This window comes from Triturus cristatus, chromosome 5_2 (assembly GCF_964204655.1).
Source record: "Triturus cristatus chromosome 5_2, aTriCri1.1, whole genome shotgun sequence".
NCBI classification, from domain to species: domain Eukaryota; kingdom Metazoa; phylum Chordata; class Amphibia; order Caudata; family Salamandridae; genus Triturus; species Triturus cristatus.
This window is the reverse complement of record NC_140588.1, coordinates 793,491,309-793,505,964: the sequence shown is the minus strand read 5'-3', so window position 1 is coordinate 793,505,964 and position 14,656 is coordinate 793,491,309. Positions and strand designations below refer to the sequence as shown.

The window sequence follows — 14,656 nt, the reverse complement described above, 5'->3', positions numbered from 1 at the left end:
TTCTGGGCATGATTTCGTAAGCAATAGATCTGTAGTCCGTGTCAATGGACCAACTGTAAATGCAAGTGGTTGCGATACTTCGTTAATAGTAGGCTTTCCTGAAAAACCAAGGGAAATATTTTGTGAGCCTGAGAGGGGTGCCCCTGGGACTTCGTCGTGACTTATAGTTGTTCTGCTTGCCCCTGTATCAAGTAGAAACTTTCTGTCCTTCCCTAATACTTGACTCTGTACATAAGGACCCTCTTGATCTACAGGAACCTCAATAAGGGGTAAGCCAACTTCCCTCTCTAGGCTATTTCATGTGTATCGCTGATACTCTGGATAGTCATTTTGTGCGTACTGGTACATCTGTTGTGTCGTGTTTTGTGTTGCGGCAATAGGCTGTGGCTGTGGTACCGCTATGGTCTGTTGTGCAGCTTGCATAGGCTGTACATTCTGAGGTGCTTGTTGTTGGATCTGATCCTGTCTAGGCGGACGTGGTCTCTCCTTGGTTTTACCCGTAGAGATATTATGTTTCAGAACTGCACAATCGTTTATATAATGACCTGGCTGTTTACAATAGTTGCATGTCCCTTTAACGGGAACCGCTGAATTACTGGACTGTGTCGCACCCTTTTTATGACCGTCAGCTGGAACTGACTGAGCGACGAGCATTTTCATTTTCGTGTCTTTCATACGTCTTTGTTCGTGTTCTTGTTCTTCTCTAATTCTATTCTGGTGATACTGTAACATTTGTAACATTTGTGAAGGAGTGTTAGCTTGCCAAGTGCTTTCAACTTTCAATACTCTGTTTTTAACCTGTGGCAGGGAATTCTCGACTAGTTTTGTTACAAAAAGATGTGGATATGAATCACTACTTGCTTTCAGGCCGCTATTAATACCAAAACATTTTTCAAATCGGGAATAAAAATCACTAGTGTCTTCATCAGGTTTCTGTTTACAAGCTGAGATTGCTCCCCAATCTTCCTTTTTCGTAGTTAATAAACGTGGCAATACTTGTACTAATAATCCTGGCAATGCTTTTGTTTTGTCCCCAAGCCCTACGCCTGCAGTTCGGTTATTTTCTTCGGTTTCTAATGCGGTCCAATCAATCTTTTGGTCTCCCACTTCCCACTCTTTTTCTTTGAGTTTCTCGTAAATACCGGCAGGCAATAATACTTTCAATATTTTCATAATGTCTGGATAGGTATAATCACCCATGAGTAACATGTCCTTTAGTTCACGGTGAAAACCTGCTGGATCTTTGTCATGGCTGGGCACTAATTTTTTCATTTCCAATAGTTCTATTTTAGTTATGGGCGTGTACACAAACACGCGTCTAAACGTATTGTCATCATTTCTGACTGGGTGCACTTCGCGTAAGGGATTCTGTCTGTCTATGTAATACGTTTTTTTCTCCATGGAAGGAGCTGGATCATGTTCTGGACACAAAAAGGCACTATATCTATGTCGGTATTCTAGAATTACTTTAATTAGATCGGTACCTAGACCTCTCCATTTATTCATGAGTAGTTCTATCAATATATCAGGTAGGGGACCAGGACCGGAGTGTTGGCCTTTATATAATATAAGGAGATGTTGTATCATGTATATACTAGCTAAACGCTGTTCGTCTGGGGCGAGATTCAGAAACGTGTGTGCTAGCGCATCATCACTGTATTTTTCAGAGCTGTCAGCCCATTGTACTGCTGACCTGGCTAATTCTTGTTCATCCATAGAATCGAGCACGTGGTACCCCCTTCGTTCTCGAAGTAATTTATCAGTAGCCTGGAATAGATGTTCAGGGGTCCTTGGATTTGTGATAACTGTTTGAAAAATTCTGTTACATTCTGGATGTGTCGGACGTATTGTTTTATTAAAAGATCTTCCTTTTCCTACATAAGCTATCGTTGGTCTAGCTGGTAATTCAAATTGTCCTGTGTTCGTTTCTGACTGTTCCTCCTCCTCTTCCTCTGATTCAGTTTTATCTGCTTCTACTCTTCTTTCATGTATTCGTTCTACTTCTTTTCTGATCCTTCGGCACATGACTTCTATACACTTCTGTTTATCATGTCTCCCGTCTGTTATATTCTGACCCCATTTGGTAAGTACTTGCATTTCCTCCGAATCTACCTCAGGCCTATCTCTGTTTCTGATCAAGCAGTTTATGAAAAAGCGTAACAATAATTTTTGCATGTCTACTTTCTGGTATTCCATGGCCTCGGCAATACTTTCAGGACCTTGCCCTGTTTGGACAAAGCGGTATATTTTGTCTAGATGTTCAACCATTCCTGGTAACGTCATTAAATAGTTTGCAGCTCGTCGTAAACGTACTGAAGATAGCAACATTCTGTCGTGTTTACCTGGCACTGGATCATATCTACAATCTGTAAGAGGTTCATTTAATATGTTGTCATTAGCTCTTTGGGGTGTACGTTGGTATGCTAAATCCCTATAAGTCAATCTAGTTGTTGGCGGTGGCGTGGAAAAACCTCCTGTCGCACCTCCTGAGGTGCCAAGTCCAAAAGGATTTGTTGGGTGTAGGGTAGAGAGTGTGGGTGCAGGAAGGACTGTAGAAACAGATGGAATGTTTAGAACGTGAGTAGGAGTTTGTTGCTGCGGAGGTGGGTGCAGCTGATCTTGGGGTTGAGCGTCGTTAACGGGTGGTGTGCGTGGCTGCGCACCATTAGCATATTCGGGGGCTGCATCATCTAAATAGGAAGAAAGAAAAATGTCCTTTGCGGTCTTGGGATGTACTTTAATCGGGAGTAAAGGAGGTGGCAGATCTTTTGTTACCTCCAGGGTGGCCTTAGGCAAACCCTCGGCCAGAAGAGGATACATACCATTCATAAGAGTGTTTCGTTGTCTGTCTACTTGTTCTGTTTTTACTCGGATACCTTCGCCAATTAATGTTTTCTCGGGCTCTTTCTGAATCTTCCCTACTTTTCTCTTCCTTTCTGAGCGCTTTCTCTGTGCGTCTATGCGATTCTTTACGCCATAGTTCAATGGCATCTTTCTGTGACTGTCTGGCTTTCTTTTTCCATAATGCTTCTTCTATTCTCATGATGCAATCTGCATCCCATGTTCCAGTAGCGGGCCATCTCTGACTCTGCTAAATCCTTGGTGTAGTCCACCCATAGATCAAGATACAATACGGCATCTAGGCCATGTTTATGGTACATAAAGTACCCTGGAGTGTCCCTAGGTGGGATGGGAACAGCTTCCTCGAGTATCCCTTTTCTAGTTTTTATCTGTCTTAATTTTGAAAATAACGGCATCTTGAACCTTGCTACTTAATTCTTACTCGGTCTTGAACACAATAATTACAATAAACACAATAAGGAAGATCGAACAATCACTCATACCACGATATTTAAAACATATCAAAACATTTTAGAACGAACAATAATAATTAGAATAAAACTAGTTAACTGCATAATACTAAATATACTGTATGTACTGCTAAACAGTACAGATACACTGCTAAAACAGTGCAGACCAGGTCTGTGTACCCAGACCCGTCTTGACCGGCACAAACTAATGTGCACGTCTAGATGCGTCCCCAGCAACGGTACTCGCCGGGAAGCACGGAACGGAAGGCCTCGGAAGTCTGGACTGGACTAGACCAAACTGGACTCGACTCGTGACTTAGATACTTCGGAACTTCGGAATCTGGTGGGCCTCTGTATACCTCGGATCTTGCTCTCTCAGCTAGGCTCTGGTCGGGATTCTCCGCACTCCTCACCGCCTCGTCTGGGTGTTGATCGCAGCCTCAGTCGCCCCCGTTGGCCTGAGGTAGATACAGGAAATCCTGCGGGTACGCGTAATTATCCGTCCGGCTGTGGCAGGAGACCGGGTCTGCAACGCACCTCCGGCGCGTGGGGTGTGAGAGGTGTCCCTGTTCGGGCGCCAATTGTGTGGTAAATTTAAATTACCTAGACTTAATTTATGCGGTAAAATACAATACGAATAACTCAGTAAAAATAAGAGGCAGAATCCGTGGTATTCGAGGGTATAATAGGGAATTTATTCCTTACAAAGGAATGATGGTTCGAACCAGGCAATCGAGTTCCGTCACCACGAAGGTTCAGGAAGGGATCAGCAATACATTATTGACAGGTTATAATATATATAGTAATGTATTACAGTAAAGACAGATGCAGGAGGCGTTACAGCTGATAAGAATACACATACGTAATAAAAAGGCGTGACCATAGGCGTGCATAGAGGCGTATACTAAAAACGTCATTATGATGATGACACAAGTGGGTGGATCCATAAGAGAATCCTGCAAAGTCAGCAGAAATACATGGCAGAGATGCGCGCGCAGCCGCATGACGTGTGATTGACGTGTAACTAGAGGGTGAAGGGAACTTGACATTTAGCCCTACATGAGGAGACAGAAGTCTGGGGTGTCAGGACAACCTAGTCCTAAATCATATCTAATATCTTGTGTTTAAGGAACTATATTATCTGGTAGGAAAGGTCTTCTCGGACAGATCCTATTCTGTACTGACTGCTAGTGCGTGTACAAGCGTCTAAGTGTCTACATGAGATGCGAGGGGGCATGGGCCTACCATGGTAACGAAAGTCATGAATTACTTGCACGGAGACAGTAAGGCCGGGCCCTTTGCTCTGTAGCTGGAGGGATGTTTACCTAAGCTACTAGACAGGAATGCATTTCTTGAAGAGCGGAGCAGATAACTTGAAGGCTGAATACAGTTTTGGCAGGCAACAGGCCGGGTTAGGCACCGTTAGCCGCGCAGGAAGTAAGACAAAGTTCATGGATACAGATGCAGGTCCAGGCTGGAGCATTCAGAGGCAGAAGCAAGAAAAAGCTCGATGGCAGAATTCAGGGCCTACCTTGCCAGAGCTGGAAAACGTGAAAAGTATACCATATAAAGACGGTGGCCAGGCATACTTAGGAACGGAATATCTGACCCATTCATGGCAGATCTGAAAGAGGACATATTAACGTTGGACACAATTGTATTTGCGTCTTCATAGCTTGAAGTGGAGGGAACATACATGTACTTGTAGCATGTACATGGAGCCGTTGGGGTCTAGATAGGGGACACAATTGACCATAAAAATTCATATTTCCTCAAGTGAACCTTTTCAGTCTGTATGAACAGCGATGCAACTAAAAAGGATCCAGCATAATTATCTTCTCTTGCTATGTGATCAACCTTAATTGATCCGTTTAACTTGAACTGTTTAACTTGAACGTTACTGAAAAATAAATTGAACATAGTTTACATTTTTTGGTATACAACCAGTTATGACAATTTTTTGTGTTTCGGCAAATCTCTCTCCACTACAGAAAATAATATTGGAAGCATTCAGTTCAGCAATTGGCAGTAATGTACAAAGCTGAGTTAAGTTTCAGAGGATTAACTTTCCTGGGTTGGAACAGAGTAATGTTTCTCTAACTTCTAATGCAATGTGGATAGAAGTATACAGTCAGGCATGAACTTAGTGCATCATTTTCTTGCTCAGCCTATGGGAGAACTACTTCACTTTGGTCATTGGGAATTTTGCTCTCTGGTTGACAAAATTATAGAAATAACATTTTAAAATAATTGCATGTCTGTTCCGGTGAACAATAATGTACAACATACTACAGCATACAAACCGTGTATTTGAATTGAGACATTTGGAGGTTATTATAATCTTAGTGTTTTCACCAATACCTTCCTCTCTTTCTTTAGCAATGTTTTTCCCCATCTTTACAAATGTTTGTGAGTAGCAATGGATTACCTCCAAGTCCCATCCCAAGTCCAACAAGACGATTTGCAAGGTAAGTCGATTAATTATATTTGCAAATGACTGCTATTGTTTCATAGACTAACACCTTGCTTTGTCTTCACTGTCTTGAAAGTGCTGAGTTCTGTAGCGAACATCCATGCATTCATTACAACTCCATTGATTTTCATTGTCCTGCTAAAGGTTAGGATGCAAAAGGAATGCAAGAGGATTATAGATTGTCATCTCTGATTCAACAGAACTTGATTTTCAAACACGGTCTCTCCTCATTCTGGCACTGCAAATTTCTGGCTTATTCCGAAGTTCCCTAAGACGTGCTTGAGAAACTGTTCCAATTTCTGTGTTCACTTCTCAGGCATGGCATAACTTGCCTTTATCTTTTCCCTACCACCGGTTTACCCAAGTTTTATAATCTTTTCAGAATGTATATTTTTACATGCTCTTAATTACTGTTCTCGCCTCTTTTCTGAGTAGCAGGACATTTGCCTGTGCAGGCATTCCACATATTGTAATGGGCCTCGTACTCTGATTCAGCTGTTCTTTCATCCTTTGAGTTTAGCTGCCCGATCTTGAATAGTTATTCTACAGATACCGTTTCATGAAAATTTAAAGTTTAAGTAGACTTGTGTTGGCTTTGCCATATGCTTTTGGGGATGGACGGACTATAGTGGGTACTGTTACAGGTCTTTTTCTTGTTCTAACTGCTTTCTAAGTTTTAAATTCATTGTTAAGGTATCTAACATATGTTGAAAACTGATTGCTGTGATGTTTTGCTAGGTTGATCTCAGTTATGTTTGATGCCAGGATTTGTTTTTCTTAGCAGGAGGAGTCAAAGTCCAATCAACTGCATTCGGCCTAGCGTTCTTGCACCAATGAAAAGAAAAGGTACTATTCTAGGGGGGACCTCCTTACTGTTTGAATGTAATGTGCTAGTAAACTATTGTTGAAGTATGAAAGGATAAAAAAGGACATAACTAAATTGGAGATTGTGAGCTATTGAAGTGTTATTAGCTGTTGACGCAATATGTAGGTTATTGTGATTCTTTTTAATTTAAGAGTAAAAATCTATGTTTCTCCTTCACTTTTCATGGAGAATATCTCGAGCGTATAACATTTTCCATAAGATCTTAAAGGTGTCAAGAATGTAGTTTTTGTGAGAAGAAGAGGAAAGGATGCACAAAATAACAAAGTAATTGTTACATAGAGTTGCCTGTCTGCTGCAGCAGAGGTGTCAGTAACCCTATCTCAATAAAACCAGGATTGATCAAGCTAGTAAGCTTGGCTTTAATAATGAAAGTTAAGTTTATAGGTGTAATGGACACTGTGTAGAGTCTGAATTCCCTTTTAAACTCATGTGTAGGGATGCTGGAATTGGGAGTTGTCTTCAAGTAGCCCCTTTCTCAGCTGGTTGAGATTTCTTTGTTAGTGTGTGTGGTCTTTATTTATTTTTTTATTAATAGTTTAGGCCCTTTGTTACTTCTGGAATGCCTGAATGTCTGGAACACATGATAGCTGCGTAAGTCTTTTGCAGAGCATGCAACCCAGTGCAAGTTATGTGAGGTGATATACAAGAGGTGTGCTTTTGATGATCCAGTTTCTTCCAGGTAGATTGGCTTTCTAGATAATGCAGGTGAAATCTTTGCTAAAGTCCTGTGTCATTTTTGTAAAATTGGGAGTCTCTGAGTACCGTTAGTAAAGCCCAAATTGGGTTATAGCAAATATTTACTCATCTGGTCTCTTGAAATAGAAGGGGGAAAAAAACTGCAAAACCTTTGTTTTTGTAAATGTGTCACCAGCCTTTGATGCGCTTCACAGGGGGCGTCTCGTGGTGTTGGGGATCAGAGCTTTATTCAATTACGTGGACCCTCCGTTTTTCTGCAAGGCAGAGACAAAGTTGCTTGATGCAACTATTTTCATTTAATATTTTCCTTTCTGATCTAGCAGAATGCCTTATGAACATAGATGCCATGGCACCTTCGAATTAAGGTAGTTTACAACCTGACATGGCTGTCTTCTAAAGTCTTCGCAAGGCTCGCAAAACGTATTGACGCTGCCAAAGGCTTTGCCCAATTTAATCGACTAAACCTCAAATAAAAAAAATATGGTGGCTATGAAATTAATTTTACAGGTAAGTTTAATTGAACCATATTGCAGGATGTGTGCAAGTTGAAATACATTGGCCTTCTGCTAACTTGGACATAGGTAGATGGCCCGTGCAATACCCCAATTCAAGGGAGCCCTGGACGCATTCTATTGGATATTACATTCTAAAAAAGGCCCAGTCTCTACCCTAGAACATTCTGTCTAGGGTTGGGATCTCTGGTCGCCCTGTATGGTGGACAATATTTTGGCAGGTAATGCTGCTTAGAGTTTCTCTTGCTACATGTAGTTTTGGTATCCTGCTTTGAATCGAAGAGCTATTACCTCAGCTGCAGCTATGTACTGTGAACTAGATCTTTGGAACCTGACACAGAGTTGTATTTAACATTGTGAATATGAGCTATGGAATCTAAAATCTGAATGAGAGCCTAATTTGTTGCTGGGACCATAAGGCTAAAATCAGCCCTGCTTAATCGGAATCCCCCACTGTATCCAGCGCTCGTATAAAACGTTCTGTAGAAATCTGATTCTGTTAAATGTGGAATTAAAAGCTGAGAGTGCAGTAGTGAGTTACATTTTTAATTCTTTTAATATTGCAAATATTATTTAATATTGCTGGTGGGGAGACCAGAAAGCGATACATTATTAGTAGGCCCCACCAATGTGCTCATCTGTCTCGTAATGTTTGCCATGTTCTGCGCTTAGGCCTTCATAAGTCGCTTCCCCCCCCACAAAAGTTATCTAGGTCAAATTTGCGTCCGACTGGGAGTCTAATGAGCTGGATTCATTAGTTTGTTCCTGATAGTTTAGCTCTGGATTCATCCAGTCCAGCCTTTTTATTGGCCAGGTATATACACCCTATTTGGGAGTTCAAATCTCAGGAGGCTCCATCACTTCCAGCGTGTTTTAAAAATACTTTTAAGGAACTTCTGTAAGTTGGTATGGATCTTTCGAGGCAGATCATGCATACACGCCTAAACATTTTTAGTGAAGGTGAGCAGTCCAGCGGTTCCTACATTTTACTACATTGTCCTACATGGGTACATTTTACTACATTGTCCTACATGGATCTGTGCCACTGGATTTCCCTTTGATTTGCAGGCTTATTTAATTGATATGCCCTTTGTTCGGCTAAACGTTTTTGTGGGGAAAAGGCAGCTGCCTCACTTCAAGGTTTCAAACAGAGTTGAGCCACTGCATTAGATCTTGGCTCTCCTGATAAGGTTTATTGGACGACAGGGGCAGGGTAGGGGAGAGGGTTTACCTGTTTGATGTAATTGTCTAGGGTCCCCAGCAAGGAGTACGCTGCCCACTGCACACCATGTCTACGAGGGGTCCACTGCCACGTAGTCTTCCAGTGTGTGGGCCTGCCACCTCCTTCTACACCACCCTCATGTGGGGGGGGGGGGGGATACCTTCTCAAACGGCACCTGTAATGGAGGGGGGTGGGGCATCACCCCTGTTCACAGCCGGGGCCTTGGGGTGGGGGTGCAACTTTGCTGTCCAAATCGAATAGGGGCACTCCAAACTCTCCATGTCTTCTCTTCCTGTATGTGAGCCCCTCCTCCACTACTCCAAGGGAGGGGGGAGGGTTGCACTCACTAGTGTGACCCCTGTCTCCAGCCAGCCCGCCTCCTCTCTACAGCTTCTCTGGCAGGCCATACCAGCCCTAAGGCAGGGTGCACTATATCTCGGGTGTATTCCCTAATATTGTAGGTGCCAGGGAAGCCATAGAGAGTATAAGGGCTGGGCACTTGACAACTCTGGTTCCACAGCACCATGATGGCTTCATTGAACACAGGAGTGTTTGGTACCAAACAGCTCCTTGTAAGAACTCCACAATGATGCCAGAGTGAGATTTATTAAAACATGTACTCAGAGGGCACCTCAGAGGTGACCCTTGAAAGCGTACCGACCCTGTTGTGGGCACTGACTGGCTTTAGGCCAGGGGTCTTCAAACTGTGGGGCGCGACCCCCAGGGGGGCTGTGGAGCGATGCAAAGGGGGTCGTGCCTTCCCAGTCACACTTCTGCCCAGGCCCAAGGGCTTCAGCCCCCCTCTTCCCCCGTCCTGTGTCTCAGCCCGGGCTGCTGCAGTGCAACTCGAGCTGATGGGGGCTCAGCTGGGCAGTGTCTGGAGTCTTATCTCCGGCGCCGGAGTGTTTCACAGGTCTTTAAAGACTATTTGCATATTTACATGCCTTTGTAAACTGGTTACAGAGGCTGTGTTTTTTTCCTGGTTCCAGTACCCCCTGCGTCCCCACTGTGCCTATTCCTTACATTTGGATTTTACATTCACTGCCGTAGTGTGAGAATACATTTCATGTAAAGAAATATAAAGTAGGGTTGCCACAAGAAAAATGCCTGCCGTGTTTTGTTTAAAGAGCCTGCAAGGACCTAGTCTTGACACTAAATAGACTTATAAATAAAGTATGTATGCATTCGTTATTTGACTTTTCTGTATTTGTTCTTTTTAATTATCAGTCATGGATCATTGAGGCAGCCCTAGAACACAATTAAAAGTGCTTTCTATTTATATTTGCTGTTCGAAGTATGCACAGGAAAGTGCTGAAAATACAGCTTTAGGTGACTGCTTATTTTTGTACCGACTGGGCCATCAAAATCTGCTGGCAACCCTAACCATAGGACTGTGTTTGTTGCAGGATCAGCACATTATTTCCTTCACACTCGATCCCTGATTAATGCCGCAATAGTTTAACTTGTATCTGAAACACTACGCCGCCGTCCATATCCTGCTGAGTTACTTCAAGTGTCTGGGAATGCACCCTGCATTCAGACCAATTTCTCCTCATTCTCGCCCTTCGCTTTCACGCTCACCCTGCACTCACACTGATCACCCTGCACTCACACTGATCACCCTGCACTCACACTGATCACCCTGCACTCACACTGATCACCCTGCACTCACACTGATCACCCTGCACTCACACTGATCACCCTGCACTCACACTGATCACCCTGCACTCACACTGATCACCCTGCACTCACACTGATCACCCTGCACTCACACTGATCACCCTGCACTCACACTGATCACCCTGCACTCACACTGATCACCCTGCACTCACACTGATCACCCTGCACTCACACTGATCACCCTGCACTCACACTGATCACCCTGCACTCACACTGATCACCCTGCACTCACACTGATCACCCTGCACTCACACTGATCACCCTGCACTCACACTGATCACCCTGCACTCACACTGATCACCCTGCACTCACACTGATCACCCTGCACTCACACTGATCACCCTGCACTCACACTGATCACCCTGCACTCACACTGATCACCCTGCACTCACACTGATCACCCTGCACTCACACTGATCACCCTGCACTCACACTGATCACCCTGCACTCACACTGATCACCCTGCACTCACACTGATCACCCTGCACTCACACTGATCACCCTGCACTCGCACTGATCACCCTGCACTCGCACTGATCACCCTGCACTCGCACTGATCACCCTGCACTCGCACTGATCACCCTGCACTCGCACTGATCACCCTGCACTCGCACTGATCACCCTGCACTCGCACTGATCACCCTGCACTCGCACTGATCACCCTGCACTCGCACTGATCACCCTGCACTCGCACTGATCACCCTGCACTCGCACTGATCACCCTGCACTCGCACTGATCACCCTGCACTCGCACTGATCACCCTGCACTCGCACTGATCACCCTGCACTCGCACTGATCACCCTGCACTCGCACTGATCACCCTGCACTCGCACTGATCACCCTGCACTCGCACTGATCACCCTGCACTCGCACTGATCACCCTGCACTCGCACTGATCACCCTGCACTCGCACTGATCACCCTGCACTCGCACTGATCACCCTGCACTCGCACTGATCACCCTGCACTCGCACTGATCACCCTGCACTCGCACTGATCACCCTGCACTCGCACTGATCACCCTGCACTCGCACTGATCACCCTGCACTCGCACTGATCACCCTGCACTCGCACTGATCACCCTGCACTCGCACTGATCACCCTGCACTCGCACTGATCACCCTGCACTCGCACTGATCACCCTGCACTCGCACTGATCACCCTGCACTCGCACTGATCACCCTGCACTCGCACTGATCACCCTGCACTCGCACTGATCACCCTGCACTCGCACTGATCACCCTGCACTCGCACTGATCACCCTGCACTCGCACTGATCACCCTGCACTCGCACTGATCACCCTGCACTCGCACTGATCACCCTGCACTCGCACTGATCACCCTGCACTCGCACTGATCACCCTGCACTCGCACTGATCACCCTGCACTCGCACTGATCACCCTGCACTCGCACTGATCACCCTGCACTCGCACTGATCACCCTGCACTCGCACTGATCACCCTGCACTCGCACTGATCACCCTGCACTCGCACTGATCACCCTGCACTCGCACTGATCACCCTGCACTCGCACTGATCACCCTGCACTCGCACTGATCACCCTGCACTCGCACTGATCACCCTGCACTCGCACTGATCACCCTGCACTCGCACTGATCACCCTGCACTCGCACTGATCACCCTGCACTCGCACTGATCACCCTGCACTCGCACTGATCACCCTGCACTCGCACTGATCACCCTGCACTCGCACTGATCACCCTGCACTCGCACTGATCACCCTGCACTCGCACTGATCACCCTGCACTCGCACTGATCACCCTGCACTCGCACTGATCACCCTGCACTCGCACTGATCACCCTGCACTCGCACTGATCACCCTGCACTCGCACTGATCACCCTGCACTCGCACTGATCACCCTGCACTCGCACTGATCACCCTGCACTCGCACTGATCACCCTGCACTCGCACTGATCACCCTGCACTCGCACTGATCACCCTGCACTCGCACTGATCACCCTGCACTCGCACTGATCACCCTGCACTCGCACTGATCACCCTGCACTCGCACTGATCACCCTGCACTCGCACTGATCACCCTGCACTCGCACTGATCACCCTGCACTCGCACTGATCACCCTGCACTCGCACTGATCACCCTGCACTCGCACTGATCACCCTGCACTCGCACTGATCACCCTGCACTCGCACTGATCACCCTGCACTCGCACTGATCACCCTGCACTCGCACTGATCACCCTGCACTCGCACTGATCACCCTGCACTCGCACTGATCACCCTGCACTCGCACTGATCACCCTGCACTCGCACTGATCACCCTGCACTCGCACTGATCACCCTGCACTCGCACTGATCACCCTGCACTCGCACTGATCACCCTGCACTCGCACTGATCACCCTGCACTCGCACTGATCACCCTGCACTCGCACTGATCACCCTGCACTCGCACTGATCACCCTGCACTCGCACTGATCACCCTGCACTCGCACTGATCACCCTGCACTCGCACTGATCACCCTGCACTCGCACTGATCACCCTGCACTCGCACTGATCACCCTGCACTCGCACTGATCACCCTGCACTCGCACTGATCACCCTGCACTCGCACTGATCACCCTGCACTCGCACTGATCACCCTGCACTCGCACTGATCACCCTGCACTCGCACTGATCACCCTGCACTCGCACTGATCACCCTGCACTCGCACTGATCACCCTGCACTCGCACTGATCACCCTGCACTCGCACTGATCACCCTGCACTCGCACTGATCACCCTGCACTCGCACTGATCACCCTGCACTCGCACTGATCACCCTGCACTCGCACTGATCACCCTGCACTCGCACTGATCACCCTGCACTCGCACTGATCACCCTGCACTCGCACTGATCACCCTGCACTCGCACTGATCACCCTGCACTCGCACTGATCACCCTGCACTCGCACTGATCACCCTGCACTCGCACTGATCACCCTGCACTCGCACTGATCACCCTGCACTCGCACTGATCACCCTGCACTCGCACTGATCACCCTGCACTCGCACTGATCACCCTGCACTCGCACTGATCACCCTGCACTCGCACTGATCACCCTGCACTCGCACTGATCACCCTGCACTCGCACTGATCACCCTGCACTCGCACTGATCACCCTGCACTCGCACTGATCACCCTGCACTCGCACTGATCACCCTGCACTCGCACTGATCACCCTGCACTCGCACTGATCACCCTGCACTCGCACTGATCACCCTGCACTCGCACTGATCACCCTGCACTCGCACTGATCACCCTGCACTCGCACTGATCACCCTGCACTCGCACTGATCACCCTGCACTCGCACTGATCACCCTGCACTCGCGCTGATCACCCTGCACTCGCGCTGATCACCCTGCACTCGCGCTGATCACCCTGCACTCGCGCTGATCACCCTGCACTCGCGCTGATCACCCTGCACTCGCGCTGATCACCCTGCACTCGCGCTGATCACCCTGCACTCGCGCTGATCACCCTGCACTCGCGCTGATCACCCTGCACTCGCGCTGATCACCCTGCACTCGCGCTGATCACCCTGCACTCGCGCTGATCACCCTGCACTCGCGCTGATCACCCTGCACTCGCGCTGATCACCCTGCACTCGCGCTGATCACCCTGCACTCGCGCTGATCACCCTGCACTCGCGCTGATCACCCTGCACTCGCGCTGATCACCCTGCACTCGCGCTGATCACCCTGCACTCGCGCTGATCACCCTGCACTCGCGCTGATCACCCTGCACTCGCGCTGATCACCCTGCACTCGCGCTGATCACCCTGCACTCGCGCTGATCACCCTGCACTCGCGCTGATCACCCTGCACTCGCGCTGATCACCCTGCACTCGCGCTG

At 47.5% G+C, this 14,656-nt stretch overlaps 1 protein-coding gene across 5 annotated transcripts in view; it reads left to right on the top strand.

The window, feature by feature from the left end:
* PABIR2 (PABIR family member 2) overlaps positions 1-14,656 on the top strand; it is a 214,870-nt gene that overhangs the window by 79,552 nt on the left and 120,662 nt on the right. For 4 of the 5 annotated variants that reach the window (XM_085607916.1, XM_085607917.1, XM_085607914.1 and 1 more), the window contains 2 exons: positions 5,691-5,779; positions 6,566-6,630. In XM_085607916.1, coding sequence (XP_085464042.1) covers positions 5,691-5,779; positions 6,566-6,630 — 154 coding nt within the window. The remainder of the gene's footprint in view (positions 1-5,690; positions 5,780-6,565; positions 6,631-14,656) is intronic. The other variant, XM_085607915.1, reaches the window with a different exon arrangement.